This window comes from Haliotis rufescens, unplaced genomic scaffold (genome assembly GCF_023055435.1).
Source record: "Haliotis rufescens isolate VD_foot unplaced genomic scaffold, xgHalRufe1.0.p SCAF_6, whole genome shotgun sequence".
NCBI lineage: Eukaryota > Metazoa > Mollusca > Gastropoda > Lepetellida > Haliotidae > Haliotis > Haliotis rufescens.
This window is the reverse complement of record NW_025964334.1, coordinates 59546725-59563308: the sequence shown is the minus strand read 5'-3', so window position 1 is coordinate 59563308 and position 16584 is coordinate 59546725. Positions and strand designations below refer to the sequence as shown.

At 53.3% G+C, this 16584-nt stretch overlaps 1 protein-coding gene across 4 annotated transcripts in view; it reads left to right on the top strand.

The window, feature by feature from the left end:
- The window catches only part of LOC124122882 (doublecortin domain-containing protein 1-like), an 88594-nt gene that overhangs the window by 57899 nt on the left and 14111 nt on the right, over positions 1 to 16584 (top strand). For 3 of the 4 annotated variants that reach the window (XR_007218710.1, XR_007218709.1, XM_048385706.1), the window contains exons 33-37: positions 3016 to 3199; positions 3484 to 3681; positions 6336 to 6479; positions 7547 to 7648; positions 10168 to 10304. Coding sequence is in view for 2 of the 4 variants with exons in the window: in XM_048385706.1 (XP_048241663.1) it covers positions 3016 to 3199; positions 3484 to 3681; positions 6336 to 6479; positions 7547 to 7648; positions 10168 to 10304 (765 nt within the window). In the remaining 2 variants the exon portion in view is untranslated. The remainder of the gene's footprint in view (positions 1 to 3015; positions 3200 to 3483; positions 3682 to 6335; positions 6480 to 7546; positions 7649 to 10167; positions 10305 to 16584) is intronic. The other variant, XM_048385707.1, reaches the window with a different exon arrangement.

Genomic DNA, 16584 nt, shown 5'->3' with positions numbered 1-16584 from the left:
AACATGCAGGGATAGGTTGGGTCATAGGTCACTGCATGCAGGGGTGGTTTGGGTCAAAGGTCACAACATGCAGGGATAGGTTGGGTCATAGGTCACAGCATGCAGGGATAGGTTGGGTCATAGGTCACAACATGCAGGGATAGGTTGGGTCATAGGTCACTGCATGCAGGGGTGGTTTGGGTCAAAGGTCACAACATGCAGGGGTAGGTTGGGTCAGATGTCACTGCATGCAGGGGTAGGTTGGGTCATAGTTCACAGCAGGCAGGGTAGGTTGGGTCATAGGTCACTGCATGCAGGGGTAGGTTGGGTCATAGGTCACAGCAGGCAAGGGTAGGTTGGATCAGAGGTCACATACAGAATAGGTCAAGGTCAGACAATGGAGGGTGATTCACACACTGTTCAGGTTACAGAGAAGTCATCTCACAATCAAGTCAGCAGTTACACACACTATGTTATAAGGGTTGTGTCACAGGTCACACACAATGCACAGGGGAAGTGTCACACACAATGCACAGGGGAAGTGTCACAGGTCACACACAATGTACAGGGGAAGTGTCACAGGTCACACACAATGTACAGGGGAAGTGTCACAGGTCACACACAATGTACAGGGGAAGTGTCACACATAATGCACAGGGGAAGTGTCACAGGTCACACACAATGTACAGGGGAAGTGTCACAGGTCACACACAATGCACAGGGGAAGTGTCACACATAATGCACAGGGGAAGTGTCACAGGTCACACACAATGCACAGGGGAAGTGTCACACATAATGCACAGGGGAAGTGTCACAGGTCACACACAATGTACAGGGGAAGTGTCACAGGTCACACACAATGTACAGGGGAAGTGTCACAGGTCACACACAATGTACAGGGGAAGTGTCACAGGTCACACACAATGTACAAGGCAAGTGTCACAGGTCACACACAATGCACAGGGGAAGTGTCACACACAATGTACAGGGGAAGTGTCACAGGTCACACACAATGTACAGGGGAAGTGTCACAGGTCACACACAATGTACAGGGGAAGTGTCACAGGTCACACACAATGTACAGGGAAAGTGTCACAGGTCACACACAATGTACAGGGGAAGTGTCACAGGTCACACACAATGTACAGGGAAAGTGTCACAAGTCACACACAATGTACAGGGGAAGTGTCACAGGTCACACATAATGTACAGGGGAAGTGTCACAGGTCACACACAATGCACAGGGGAAGTGTCACAGGTCACACACAATGCACAGGGGAAGTGTCACAGGTCACACACAATGTACAGGGGAAGTGTCACACACAATGTACAGGGGAAGTGTCACAGGTCACACACAATGTACAGGGGAAGTGTCACAGGTCACACATAATGTACAGGGGAAGTGTCACAGGTCACACACAATGCACAGGGGAAGTGTCACAGGTCACACACAATGTACAGGGGAAGTGTCACACATTATGTTCAGGGGAAGTGTCACACATAATGCACAGGGGAAGTGTCACACATTATGTACAGGGAAAGTGTCACAGGTCACACACAATGCACAGGGGAAGTGTCACACATAATGCACAGGGGAAGTGTCACAGGTCACACACAATGTACAGGGGAAGTGTCACAGGTCACACACAATGCACAGGGGAAGTGTCACAGGTCACACACAATGTAGAGGGGAAGTGTCACACATTATGTACAGGGAAAGTGTCACAGGTCACACACATTGCACAGGGGAAGTGTCACACATATTGCACAGGGGAAGTGTCACACATTATGTACAGGGAAAGTGTCACAGGTCACACACAATGCACAGGGGAAGTGTCACACATAATGCACAGGGGAAGTGTCACAGGTCACACACAATGTACAGGGGAAGTGTCACAGGTCACACACAATGCACAGGGGAAGTGTCACAGGTCACACACAATGTACAGGGGAAGTGTCACACACAATGCACAGGGGAAGTGTCACACATTATGTACAGGGAAAGTGTCACAGGTCACACACAATGTACAGGGGAAGTGTCACAGGTCACACACAATGCACAGGGGAAGTGTCACAGGTCACACACAATGTACAGGGGAAGTGTCACACACAATGCACAGGGGAAGTGTCACAGGTCACACACAATGCACAGGGGAAGTGTCACAGGTCACACACAATGCACAGGGGAAGTGTCACACATAATGCACAGGGGAAGTGTCACAGGTCACACACAATGCACAGGGGAAGTGTCACAGGTCACACAATGCACAGGGGAAGTGTCACACATAATGCACAGGGGAAGTGTCACAGGTCACACACAATGTACAGGGGAAGTGTCACAGGTCACACACAATGCACAGGGGAAGTGTCACAGGTCACACACAATGTACAGGGGAAGTGTCACACACAATGTACGTGGGAAGTGTCACACATTATGTACAGGGGAAGTGTCACAGGTCACACACAATGTACAGGGGAAGTGTCACACACAATGTACGTGGGAAGTGTCACACATTATGTACAGGGAAAGTGTCACAGGTCACACACAATGTACAGGGGAAGTGTCACAGGTCACACATAATGTACAGGGGAAGTGTCACAGGTCACACACAATGTACAGGGGAAGTGTCACAGGTCACACACAATGTACAGGGGAAGTGTCACATTGTAGTAGACAGGAAGTGTCACAGGTCACACACAATGCATAGGGGAAGTGTCACAGGTCACACACAATGCATAGGGGAAGTGGCACAGGTCACACACAATGTACACAGGAAGTGTCACAGGTCACACACAATGTACAGGGGAAGTGTCACAGGTCACACACAATGTACAGGGGAAGTGTCACATTGTAGTAGACAGGAAGTGTCACAGGTCACACACAATGCATAGGGGAAGTGTCACAGGTCACACACAATGCATAGGGGAAGTGTCACAGGTCACACACAATGTACAGGGGAACACATAGCACACAGGGTACAGGTCGGGTCACAGACCTAGAGAGGATGTTTCATTTGATGATGCGTGTGTCCCCAGATCCTGAACCAGTGCACGCATCAGCTGAGCCTGAACAAGCCAGCAACGCGACTGTACACGGAGGACGGAGTGCTGATCCTGGACATGGACGATCTTGTGGACTGGGCCGTGGAGAACTACAAGGCTGTCATGGCCGACCGCATCGAGAAGATCATCATGATGGAGAACAGCGACAGTGAGCAATGTGAGTGTGAGATGTCTTCACGTGTCACTTACATGTCCACATCCTTACCCTACATGTCCACATCCTTACCCTACCCTCATCAGCTGGGAATTGCATTTGAAAGACTAAAATGGTTTCAGTTTCCCAAATATTGGACTTCATTTACATCAAGGCACCAAGAAGAAAAATATATATAATGATACCAGTTTGCAGATGTGATAGATTAACTTGCTCTGTAATGCAAATGATCCTTTAGATATATTCAATTTGATTCAAGAATTGTAAAATGTCCAACTGGGTTGTAGCAGGTACCCCGATACCCGAAGGTGGAGACAACAGGGTGGGCCTCCAGGACCAAGCCTCGCAGGAGGTGCACTCACAGCTTGCCCGTGCCATGCAGAACATGGAACAGTTTGAGGAGGATGAGCGTGGTGGTGGCGACACGGAGGAGAGAGGGGCGGGGGATGTTGGGGAGGAACAGGATGCCAGGGAGGAGAAGACAGGTGGGTTTTGAGGGGATGTTTGGGTGGGAGGCTGTGGAGAGGGTTGGAGGTGAAGACAGGTGGATTTGAGGGGATGTTGGGGTGGGAGGCTGTGGAGAGGGTTGGAGGTGTCAGGGAGGTGAAGACAGGAGGGTTTTGAGGGGATGTTTGGGTGGGAGGCTGTGGAGAGGGTTGGAGGTGAAGACAGGTGGGTTTGAGGGGATGTTGGGGTGGGAGGCTGTGGAGAGGGTTGGAGGTGAAGACAGGTGGGGTTTGAGGGGATGTTGGGGTGGGAGGCTGTGGAGAGGGTTGGAGGTGAAGACAGGTGGGTTTTGAGGGGATGTTGGGGTGGGAGGCTGTGGAGAGGGTTGGAGGTGAAGACAGGTGGGATTTGAGGGGATGTTTGGGTGGGAGGCTGTGGAGAGGGTTGGAGGTGTCAGGGAGGTGAAGACAGGTGGGGTTTGAGGGGATGTTGGGGTGGGAGGCTGTGGAGAGGGTTGGAGGTGAAGACAGGTGGGTTTTGAGGGGATGTTGGGGTGGGAGGCTGTGGCGAGGGTTGGAGGTGTCAGGGAGGAGAAGACAGGTGGGTTTGAGGGGATGTTTGGGTGGGAGGCTGTGGAGAGGTTTGGAGGTGTCAGGGAGGTGAAGACAGGTGGGTTTTGAGGGGATGTTGGGGTGGGAGGCTGTGGAGAGGGTTGGAGGTGTCAGGGAGGTGAAGACAGGTGGGGTTTGAGGGGATGTTGGGGTGGGAGGCTGTGGAGAGGTTTGGAGGTGTCAGGGAGGTGAAGACAGGTGGGTTTTGAGGGGATGTTGGGGTGGGAGGCTGTGGAGAGGGTTGGAGGTGTCAGGGAGGAGAAGACAGGTGGGTTTGAGGGGATGTTTGGGTGGGAGGCTGTGGAGAGGTTTGGAGGTGTCAGGGAGGTGAAGACAGGTGGGTTTTGAGGGGATGTTCGGGTGGGAGGGGGTTGGAGGTGAAGACAGGTGGGTTTTGAGGGGATGTTGGGGTGGGAGGGTTGGAGGTGTCAGGGAGGTAAAGACAGGTGGTTTTGAGGGGATGTTTGGGTGGGAGGCTGTGGAGAGGGTTGGAGGTGAAGACAGGTGGGTTTTGAGGGGATGTTCGGGTGGGAGGCTGTGGAGGGGGTTGGAGGTGAAGACAGGTGGGTTTTGAGGGGATGTTGAGTAGGGAGGCTGTGGAGAGGGTTGGGGGTGTCAGGGAGGTGAAGACAGGTGGGTTTTGAGGGGATGTTTGGGTGGGAGGCTGTGGAGAGGGTTGGAGGTGAAGACAGGTGGGTTTTGAGGGGATGTTGGGGTGGGAGGCTGTGGAGAGGTTTGGAGGTGTCAGGGAGGAGAAGACAGGTGGGTTTTGAGGGGATGTTCGGGTGGGAGGCTGTGGAGAGGGTTGGAGGTGTCAGGGAGGTGAAGACAGGTGGGTTTTGAGGGGATGTTGGGGTGGGAGGCTGTGGAGAGGGTTGGAGGTGAAGACAGGTGGGTTTTGAGGGGATGTTGGGGTGGGAGGCTGTGGAGAGGGTTGGAGGTGAAGACAGGTGGGTTTGAGGGGATGTTTGGGTGGAAGGCTGTGGAGAGGTTTGGAGGTGTCAGTGAGGAGAAGACAGGTGGGTTTTGAGGGGATGTTGGGGTGGGAGGCTGTGGAGAGGGTTGGAGGTGTCAGGGAGGTGAAGACAGGTGGGTTTTGAGGGGATGTTCGGGTGGGAGGCTGTGGAGGGGGTTGGAGGTGAAGACAGGTGGGTTTTAAGGGGATGTTGGGGTGGGAGGCTGTGGAGAGGGTTGGAGGTGAAGACAGGTGGGTTTGAGGGGATGTTTGCGATGGAGGCTGTGGAGAGGGTTGGGGGTGTCAGGGAGGTGAAGACAGGTGGGTTTTGAGGGAATGTTTGGGTGGGAGGCTGTGGAGAGGGTTGGAGGTGAAGACAGGTGGGTTTTGAGGGGATGTTTGGGTGGGAGGCTGTGAAGAGGGTTGGAGGTGAAGACAGGTGGGTGTTGAGGGGATGTTGGGGTGGGAGGCTGTGGAGAGGGTTGGGGGAGAAGACAGGTGGGTTTGGAGGGGATGTTTGGGTTGGAGGTGAAGACAGGTGGGTTTTGAGGGGATGTTTGGGTGGGAGGCTGTGGAGAGGGTTGGAGGTGAAGACAGGTGGTTTTGAGGGGATGTTTGGGTGGGAGGCTGTGGAGAGGGTTGGAGGTGAAGACAGGTGGGTTTTGAGGGGATGTTGGGGTGGGAGGCTGTGGAGAGGTTTGGAGGTGTCAGGGAGGTGAAGACAGGTGGGTTTTGAGGGGATGTTGGGGTGGGAGGCTGTGGAGAGGGTTGGAAGTGTCAGGGAGGAGAAGACAGGTGGGTTTGGAGGGGATGTCGGGGGTGGGAGGCTGTGGAGAGGGTTGGAGGTGAAGACAGGTGGGTTTGGAGGGGATGTTGGGGTGGGAGGCTGTGGCGAGGGTTGGAAGTGTCAGGGAGGAGAAGACAGGTGGGTTTTGAGGGGATGTTGGGGTGGGAGGCTGGAGAAGTTAGTCCGAAGCTGGGGGAGGGAATAAAGCTTGTGTGTTCAATGGGTATGGAGATAGGGAGGGATGGATATATCAAGAAGCATATGACAGTGATATTTCCGACTACAGTTACATTGTGACGTCATGACAGAAAGTCTCAAACATGCCCCGTTGTGTCTCAGAGCTGGACTCCCAGGAGACGAGGAAGGTGGAGCGGAAGAGGGAGGAGCTGCTCAGCCGGGTGCCGCTGCCACCGCTCGAGACCATCCTCAGATACCCCATCGAGCTGTGGGTCTCCAGCGGCAAGAACTTCGTTCCACCAGAAGGTATGAGCTGGTCGGAGTAGTAGGAACTGGTCCGAGTAGTAGGAGCTGGTCGGAGTAGTAGGAGCTGGTCCGAGTAGTAGGAGCTGGTCCGAGTAGTAGGAGCTGGTCGGAGTAGTAGGAGCTGGTCCGAGTAGTAGGAGCTGGTCCAAGTAGTAGGAGCTGGTCCGAGTAGTAGGAGCTGGTCCGAGTAGTAGGAGCTGGTCCGAGTAGTAGGAACTGGTCCGAGTAGTAGGAACTGGTCCGAGTAGTAGGAGCTGGTCCGAGTAGTAGGAGCTGATCCGGGTAGTAGGAGCTGGTCCGAGTAGTAGGAGCTGGTCCGAGTAGTAGGAACTGGTCCGAGTAGTAGGAGCTAGCCAGAGTAGTAGGAGCTGGTCCGAGTAGTAGGAGCTGGTCAGAGTAGTAGGAGCTGGTCCGAGTAGTAGGAGCTGGTCCGAGTAATAGGAGCTGGTCAGAGTAGTAGGAGCTGGTCCAAGTAGTAGGAGCTGGTCCGGGTAGTAGGAGCTGGTCAGAGTAGTAGGAGCTGGTCAGAGTAGTAGGAGCTGGTCCGGGTAGTAGGAGCTGGTCAGAGTAGTAGGAGCTGGTCCGGGTAGTAGGAGCTGGTCAGAGTAGTAGGAGCTGGTCCGGGTAGTAGGAGCTGGTCCGAGTAGTAGGAGCTGGTCCGGGTAGTAGGAGCTGGTCCAGGTAGTAGGAGCTGGTCAGAGTAGTAGGAGCTGGTCCGGGTAGTAGGAGCTGGTCCGAGTAGTAGGAGCTGGTCCGGGTAGTAGGAGCTGGTCAGAGTAGTAGGAGCCAGTACCGGGGTAGTGCTGACATATTTCAGATATTGTTTGCATGTGACCAGGGAGCCTGTCTACCTAGTGCTTGGGACTTATTGCTTTGATCTTTGTCGGGGCCAATTATCTAGCTGGCTTCCATTTGCCCTTCTCTATTTCTATTCTTTTACCTAATTACCTCTCTGCCTTCATTCAAGTGACGAAGGAGTAAGCATACACTCAGAAACGTTGTGTTCCTCAGAATAAAGAAGTTGACATCCATAAATTCTCTTCCTTATTGTTTGCATATGTTTTCAGTGGTTGAGTCGAAGGATATCAATCGTAAGAAGAAGCGAGCCTTCCGTGGGCAGGTGTCCCTCGATCTGGACATAGAGAAACATGTGCTGCGTCAGATGAAAGGTGGGTAGTGAAGCTAGTGTGTCTGTATGTGTAAATGTGTGTAGATCCTAGAGAAACATGTGCTGCGTCAGATGAAAGGTGGGTAGTGAAGCTAGTGTGTCTGTATGTGTATATGTGTGTAGATCCTAGAGAAACATGTGCTGCGTCAGATGAAAGGTGAGTAGTGAAGCTAGTGTGTCTGTATGTGTATATGTGTGTAGATCCTAGAGAAACATGTGCTGCGTCAGATGAAAGGTGAGTAGTGAAGCTAGTGTGTCTGTATGTGTATATGTGTGTAGATCCTAGAGAAACGTGTGCTGCGTCAGATGAAAGGTGAGTAGTGAAGCTAGTGTGTCTGTATGTGTGTGTGTAGATCCTAGAGAAACATGTGCTGCGTCAGATGAAAGGTGGGTAGTGAAGCTAGTGTGTCTGTATGTGTGTAGATCCCAGAGAAACGTGTGCTGTCTCAGATGAAAGGTGAGTAGTGAAGCTAGTGTGTCTGTATGTGTGTAGATCCTAGAGAAACATGTCCTGCGTCAGATGAAAGGTGGGTAGTGAAGCTAGTGTGTCTGTATGTGTGTAGATCCTAGAGAAACGTGCTGCGTCAGATGAAAGGTTATATTTGGCACATTACCGTATATGGCTGTGTATAAGGTGAGTTTTTCGTACCTAAAATGAGGTTGTTAAGAAGGGAGGTCGAATATACACGGAGTCGAAGATCTCACATTTTTTTTCCACTAGCGATGTCAACGGGCGTCCGATAGCCAGCCCAGCATTTGACAATAAAACTTCGCATTTCGTCCTAAATAACTGTTCCAATAACTATTACATACATAAACATGATTTGTATCTCTTTTCCTTGAATAAAGTTTAATAATTTCTGCAAATAAAGTTGAAATGTATTAACAACTGTTGGAGACAGTGTGTATAAGTGATTGTGGAATAAACATGCTGAATGTGAAGCAAACATAAGCCTAGATAGTTACAACATAGTTAATTGGCGATTAAATTACTCACTATTGTCTCTTATATGTTATTACTTCATAAATGAATTTTATTTTACGGGCACCAATTTGGTGTCGTACCGTGTAAACACAAAATGGCAACATGTGCTGGAGTTACATGTGCGACCAATCATCGTTGAAAAAACAATGCAAGATAAACATATTTTTATTGCATATATAAGGTTTGTGTGCGCACTTGTGATGTGCTTCATTCCAGGTCGCCTTATATACGGAGTATAGGATTTTGGGTTGATTTTGAAGGCATGTGCAGGGGGGTCGTCTTATACGTGGGGTCGCCTTATACACAGCAAAATACGGTACACAGAGCTCCAGATAAGCTTTTGGTGTTGTGGGTATTTTACCCATGCATTTTAAAATCATTGGGTATCAGTAATTCTATCTGCGTATTCAAATTTCTGTTACCCACTAGTTTTTACACATGTGGGTATTTAAGTTAAATATTTAAAAACACTATTCATCTAGTCCCTGCAAACTGGTGTCGTATGGGTTCGAGAGCTTTATAGGACTCAAAAATACCACGATACTTCCACAAGAAAGTGTGATGGCAAATGATCATGATCTGACTGTCATCGTGGAGTTTGGCAAAGTTGACGGAATGCCAACTTATAATTTCAATATAAGTTGCTCATTTGCTAATCGAATACGCAGGGTTACTTCACAATATTTTGATGATACGCACAAGTTTTATTTTTGTAGCGTATCTGTAATGTTTGTTGCGTATTTGATACGCTTGGATTTTATTTTACTGCGTATTTCTGCATTTCTGATGCGTATTTCACGCAGATACGCAGCTTATCTGGAGCTCTGGTACATATTATGAGAGAATGTTCCAATGTAAGCTGTACCATGATACAATGTTGCAAAGCATTTTGTCTGAGTGCTTGGCATTCACCTCAGTCAATCGTGGTCACCTTCCTCCCGGATGTCCAGTTTTTCCTGGCCTCTATGCCATGTTGATTAGAGCCGAGTGAATGTTGAGTTCTGTCTGTGCAGCTTCCTCCTGGCTGTCTGTGGATTAGAGCCGAGTGAATGTTGAGTTCTGTCTGTGCAGCTTCCTGCTGGCTGTCTGCGGATTAGAGCCGAGTGAATGTTGAGTTCTGTCTGTGCAGCTTCCTCCTGGCTGTCTGTGGATTAGAGCCGAGTGAATGTTGAGTTCTGTCTGTGCAGCTTCCTCCTGGCTGTCTGTTGATTAGAGCCGAGTGAATGTTGAGTTCTGTCTGTGCAGCTTCCTCCTGGCTGTCTGTTGATTAGAGCAGAGTGAATGTTGAATTCTGTCTGTGCAGCTTCCTCCTGGCTGTCTGTGGATTAGAGCCGAGTGAATGTTGAGTTCTGTCTGTGCAGCTTCCTCCTGGCTGTCTGTTGATTAGAGCCGAGTGAATGTTGAGTTCTGTCTGTGCAGCTTCCTGCTGGCTGTCTGTGGATTAGAGCCGAGTGAATGTTGAGTTCTGTCTGTGCAGCTTCCTCCTGGCTGTCTGTTGATTAGAGCAGAGTGAATGTTGAGTTCTGTCTGTGCAGCTCGTCGTATGGATGAGCTGAGCCCCGGGGAGTACAAGTCCACTCTCAGCACATCCCAGCCCGTGGTCATCCAAGGACAATGGCAGCAGCTGACCCCCCAGGAGCAGGACAAACATGACACTGTCCACAAGCTGGAGGTAAGTGCACCCATGTTGGGCTAGGGCCACCATCTGGACACCCATGTTAGGGTTAGAGCCACCATCTGGACACCCATGTTAGGCTAGGGCCACCATCTGGACACCCATGTTAGGGTTAGGGCCACCATCTGGACACCCATGTTAGGCTAGGGCCACCATCTGGACACCCGTGTTAGGCTAGGGCCACCATCTGGACACCCATGTTAGGCTAGGGCCCCCATCTGGACACCCATGTTGGGCTAGGGCCACCATCTGGACACCCATGTTGGGCTAGGGCCACCATCTGGACACCCATGTTGGGTTAGGGCCACCATCTGGACACCCATGTTGGGCTAGGGCCACCATCTGGACACCCATGTTAGGCTAGGGCCACCATCTGGACACCCATGTTAGGCTAGGACCACCATCTGGACACCCATGTTAGGCTAGGGCCACCACCTGGACACCCATGTTGGGCTAGGGCCACCATCTGGACACCCATGTTAGGCTAGGGCCACCATCTGGACACCCATGTTAGGGTTAGGGCCACCATCTGGACACCCATGTTAGGCTAGGGCCACCATCTGGACACCCATGTTAGGCTAGGGCCACCATCTGGACACCCATGTTAGGCTAGGGCCACCATCTGGACACCCGTGTTAGGCTAGGGCCACCATCTGGACACCCATGTTAGGCTAGGGCCACCATCTGGACACCCATGTTAGGCTAGGGCCACCATCTGGACACCCATGTTGGGCTAGGGCCACCATCTGGACACCCATGTTAGGCTAGGGCCCCCATCTGGACACCCATGTTAGGCTAGGACCACCATCTGGACACCCATGTTAGGCTAGGGCCACCATCTGGACACCCATGTTAGGCTAGGGCCACCATCTGGACACCCATGTTAGGGTTAGGGCCACCATCTGGACACCCATGTTGGGCTAGGGCCACCATCTGGACACCCATGTTGGGCTAGGGCCACCATCTGGACACCCATGGTTGGGTTAGAGCCACCATCTGGACACCCATGTTGGGCTAGGGCCACCATCTGGACACCCATGGTTGGGTTAGAGCCACCATCTGGACACCCATGTTGGGCTAGGGCCACCATCTGGACACCCATGGTTGGGTTAGGGCCACCATCTGGACACCCATGGTTGGGTTAGGGCCACCATCTGGACACCCATGTTAGGGTTAGGGCCACCATCTGGACACCCATGTTAGGCTAGGGCCACCATCTGGACACCCATGTTGGGCTAGGGCCACCATCTGGACACCCATGGTTGGGTTAGAGCCACCATCTGGACACCCATGTTGGGCTAGGGCCACCATCTGGACACCCATGGTTGGGTAAGAGCCACCATCTGGACACCCATGTTGGGCTAGGGCCACCATCTGGACACCCATGGTTGGGTTAGGGCCACCATCTGGACACCCATGGTTGGGTTAGGGCCACCATCTGGACACCCATGTTAGGGTTAGGGCCACCATCTGGACACCCATGTTAGGCTAGGGCCACCATCTGGACACCCATGTTGGGCTAGGGCCACCATCTGGACACCCATGTTAGGCTAGGGCCACCATCTGGACACCCATGTTAGGGTTAGGGCCACCATCTGGACACCCATGTTAGGGTTAGAGCCACCATCTGGACACCCATGTTAGGGTTAGAGCCACCATCTGGACACCCATGTTAGGGTTAGGGCCACCATCTGGACACCCATGTTAGGCTAGGGCCACCACCTGGACACCCATGTTAGGCTAGGGCCACCATCTGGACACCCATGTTAGGGTTAGGGCCACCATCTGGACACCCATGTTAGGGTTAGGGCCACCATCTGGACACCCATGTTAGGCTAGGGCCACCATCTGGACACCCATGTTAGGCTAGGGCCACCATCTGGACACCCATGTTAGGCTAGGGCCCCCATCTGGACACCCATGTTAGGCTAGGGCCACCATCTGGACACCCATGTTAGGCTAGGGCCACCATCTGGACACCCATGTTAGGCTAGGGCCACCATCTGGACACCCATGTTAGGCTAGGGCCACCATCTGGACACCCATGTTAGGGTTAGGACCACCATCTGGACACCCATGTTAGGCTAGGGCCACCATCTGGACACCCATGTTAGGCTAGGACCACCATCTGGACACCCATGTTAGGCTAGGGCCACCATCTGGACACCCATGTTAGGCTAGGGCCACCATCTGGACACCCATGTTAGGCTAGGGCCACCATCTGGACACCCATGTTAGGGTTAGGGCCACCATCTGGACACCCATGTTTGGCTAGGGCCACCATCTGGACACCCATGTTGGGTTAGGGCCACCATCTGGACACCCATGTTGGGCTAGGGCCACCATCTGGACACCCATGTTAGGGTTAGAGCCACCATCTGGACACCCATGTTAGGGTTAGAGCCACCATCTGGACACCCATGTTAGGGTTAGGGCCACCATCTGGACACCCATGTTAGGGTTAGAGCCACCATCTGGACACCCATGTTAGGCTAGGGCCACCATCTGGACACCCATGTTGGGTTAGGGCCACCATCTGGACACCCATGTTGGGCTAGGGCCACCATTTGGACACCCATGTTAGGCTAGGGCCACCATCTGGACACCCATGTTGGGCTAGGGCCCCCATCTGGACACCCATGTTGGGCTAGGGCCACCATCTGGACACCCATGTTAGGCTATGGCCGCCATCTGGACACCCATGTTAGGCTAGGGCCACCATCTGGACACCCATGTTAGGCTAGGGCCACCATCTGGACACCCATGTTAGGCTAGGGCCACCATCTGGACACCCATGGTTGGGTTAGAGCCACCATCTGGACACCCATGTTGGGCTAGGGCCACCATCTGGACACCCATGGTTGGGTTAGAGCCACCATCTGGACACCCATGTTGGGCTAGGGCCACCATCTGGACACCCATGGTGGGGTTAGGGCCACCATCTGGACACCCATGGTTGGGTTAGGGCCACCATCTGGACACCCATGGTTGGGTTAGGGCCACCGTCTGGACACCCATGTTAGGGTTAGAGCCACCATCTGGACACCCATGTTGGGCTAGGGCCACCATCTGGACACCCATGTTAGGCTAGGGCCACCATCTGGACACCCATGTTAGGGTTAGGGCCACCATCTGGACACCCATGTTAGGGTTAGAGCCACCATCTGGACACCCATGTTAGGGTTAGAGCCACCATCTGGACACCCATGTTAGGGTTAGGGCCACCATCTGGACACCCATGTTAGGCTAGGGCCACCATCTGGACACCCATGTTGGGCTAGGGCCACCATCTGGACACCCATGTTAGGGTTAGGGCCACCATCTGGACACCCATGTTGGGCTAGGGCCACCATCTGGACACCCATGTTAGGGTTAGGGCCACCATCTGGACACCCATGTTAGGCTAGGGCCACCATCTGGACACCCATGTTGGGCTAGGGCCACCATCTGGACACCCATGTTAGGGTTAGGGCCACCATCTGGACACCCATGTTAGGCTAGGGCCACCATCTGGACACCCATGTTAGGCTAGGACCACCATCTGGACACCCATGTTAGGCTAGGGCCACCATCTGGACACCCATGTTAGGCTAGGGCCACCATCTGGACACCCATGTTAAGCTCGGGCCACCATCTGGACACCCATGTTAGGGTTAGGGCCACCATCTGGACACCCATGTTTGGCTAGGGCCACCATCTGGACACCCATGTTAGGGTTAGGGCCACCATCTGGACACCCATGTTAGGCTAGGGCCACCATCTGGACACCCATGTTAGGGTTAGAGCCACCATCTGGACACCCATGTTAGGGTTAGAGCCACCATCTGGACACCCATGTTAGGGTTAGAGCCACCATCTGGACACCCATGTTAGGCTAGGGCCACCATCTGGACACCCATGTTAGGGTTAGAGCCACCATCTGGACACCCATGTTAGGGTTAGGGCCACCATCTGGACACCCATGTTAGGGTAAGAGCCACCATCTGGACACCCATGTTAGGCTAGGGCCACCATCTGGACACCCATGTTAGGGTTAGAGCCACCATCTGGACACCCATGTTAGGGTTAGGGCCACCATCTGGACACCCATGTTAGGGTTAGAGCCACCATCTGGACACCCATGTTAGGGTTAGGGCCACCATCTGGACACCCATGTTGGGCTAGGGCCACCATCTGGACACCCATGTTAGGGTTAGGGCCACCATCTGGACACCCATGTTGGGCTAGGGCCACCATCTGGACACCCATGTTAGGCTAGGGCCACCATCTGGACACCCATGTTAGGCTAGGGCCCCCATCTGGACACCCATGTTGGGCTAGGGCAACCATCTGGACACCCATGTTAGGCTAGGGCCACCATCTGGACACCCATGTTAGGCTAGGGCCACCATCTGGACACCCATGTTAGGCTAGGGCCACCATCTGGACACCCATGTTAGGGTTAGGGCCACCATCTGGACACCCATGGTTGGGTTAGGGCCACCATCTGGACACCCATGTTGGGCTAGGGCCACCATCTGGACACACATGTTAGGCTAGGGCCACCATCTGGACACCCATGTTAGGGTTAGAGCCACCATCTGGACACCCATGTTGGGCTAGGGCCACCATCTGGACACCCATGTTAGGGTTAGGGCCACCATCTGGACACCCATGTTGGGCTAGGGCCACCATCTGGACACCCATGTTAGGCTAGGGCCACCATCTGGACACCCATGTTGGGCTAGGGCAACCATCTGGACACCCATGTTAGGCTAGGGCCACCATCTGGACACCCATGTTAGGCTAGGGCCACCATCTGGACACCCATGTTAGGCTAGGGCCACCATCTGGACACCCATGTTAGGCTTGGGCCACCATCTGGACACCCATGTTGGGTTAGGGCCACCATCTGGACACCCATGTTAGGCTAGGGCCACCATCTGGACACACATGTTAGGCTAGGGCCACCATCTGGACACCCATGTTAGGGTTAGAGCCACCATCTGGACACCCATGTTAGGCTAGGGCCACCATCTGGACACCCATGTTAGGCTAGGACCACCATCTGGACACCCATGTTAGGGTTAGAGCCACCATCTGGACACCCATGTTGGGTTAGGGCCACCATCTGGACACCCATGTTGGGCTAGGGCCACCATCTGGACACCCATGTTAGGGTTAGAGCCACCATCTGGACACCCATGTTAGGGTTAGGGCCACCATCTGGACACCCATGTTAGGGTTAGAGCCACCATCTGGACACCCATGTTAGGGTTAGAGCCACCATCTGGACACCCATGTTAGGGTTAGGGCCACCATCTGGACACCCATGGTTGGGTTAGGGCCACCATCTGGACACCCATGTTAGGGTTAGAGCCACCATCTGGACACCCATGTTAGGCTAGGGCCACCATCTGGACACCCATGTTGGGCTAGGGCCACCATCTGGACACCCATGTTAGGGTTAGAGCCACCATCTGGACACCCATGTTAGGGTTAGGGCCACCATCTGGACACCCATGGTTGGGTTAGGGCCACCATCTGGACACCCATGTTAGGGTTAGAGCCACCATCTGGACACCCATGTTAGGCTAGGGCCACCATCTGGACACACATGTTGGGCTAGGGCCACCATCTGGACACCCATGTTAGGGTTAGAGCCACCATCTGGACACCCATGTTAGGGTTAGGGCCACCATCTGGACACCCATGGTTGGGTTAGGGCCACCATCTGGACACCCATGTTAGGGTTAGAGCCACCATCTGGACACCCATGTTAGGCTAGGGCCACCATCTGGACACCCATGTTGGGCTAGGGCCACCATCTGGACACCCATGTTAGGCTAGGGCCACCATCTGGACACCCATGTTAGGGTTAGGGCCACCATCTGGACACCCATGTTGGGTTAGAGCCACCATCTGGACACCCATGTTGGGCTAGGGCCACCATCTGGACACCCATGGTGGGGTTAGGGCCACCATCTGGACACCCATGGTTGGGTTAGGGCCACCATCTGGACACCCATGTTAGGGTTAGAGCCACCATCTGGACACCCATGTTAGGCTAGGGCCACCATCTGGACACCCATGTTGGGCTAGGGCCACCATCTGGACACCCATGTTAGGCTAGGGCCACCATCTGGACACCCATGTTAGGGTTAGGGCCACCATCTGGACACCCATGTTAGGGTTAGAGCCACCATCTGGACACCCATGTTAGGGTTAGAGCCACCATCTGGACACCCATGTTAGGGTTAGGGCCACCATCTGGACACCCATGTTAGGCTAGGGCCAC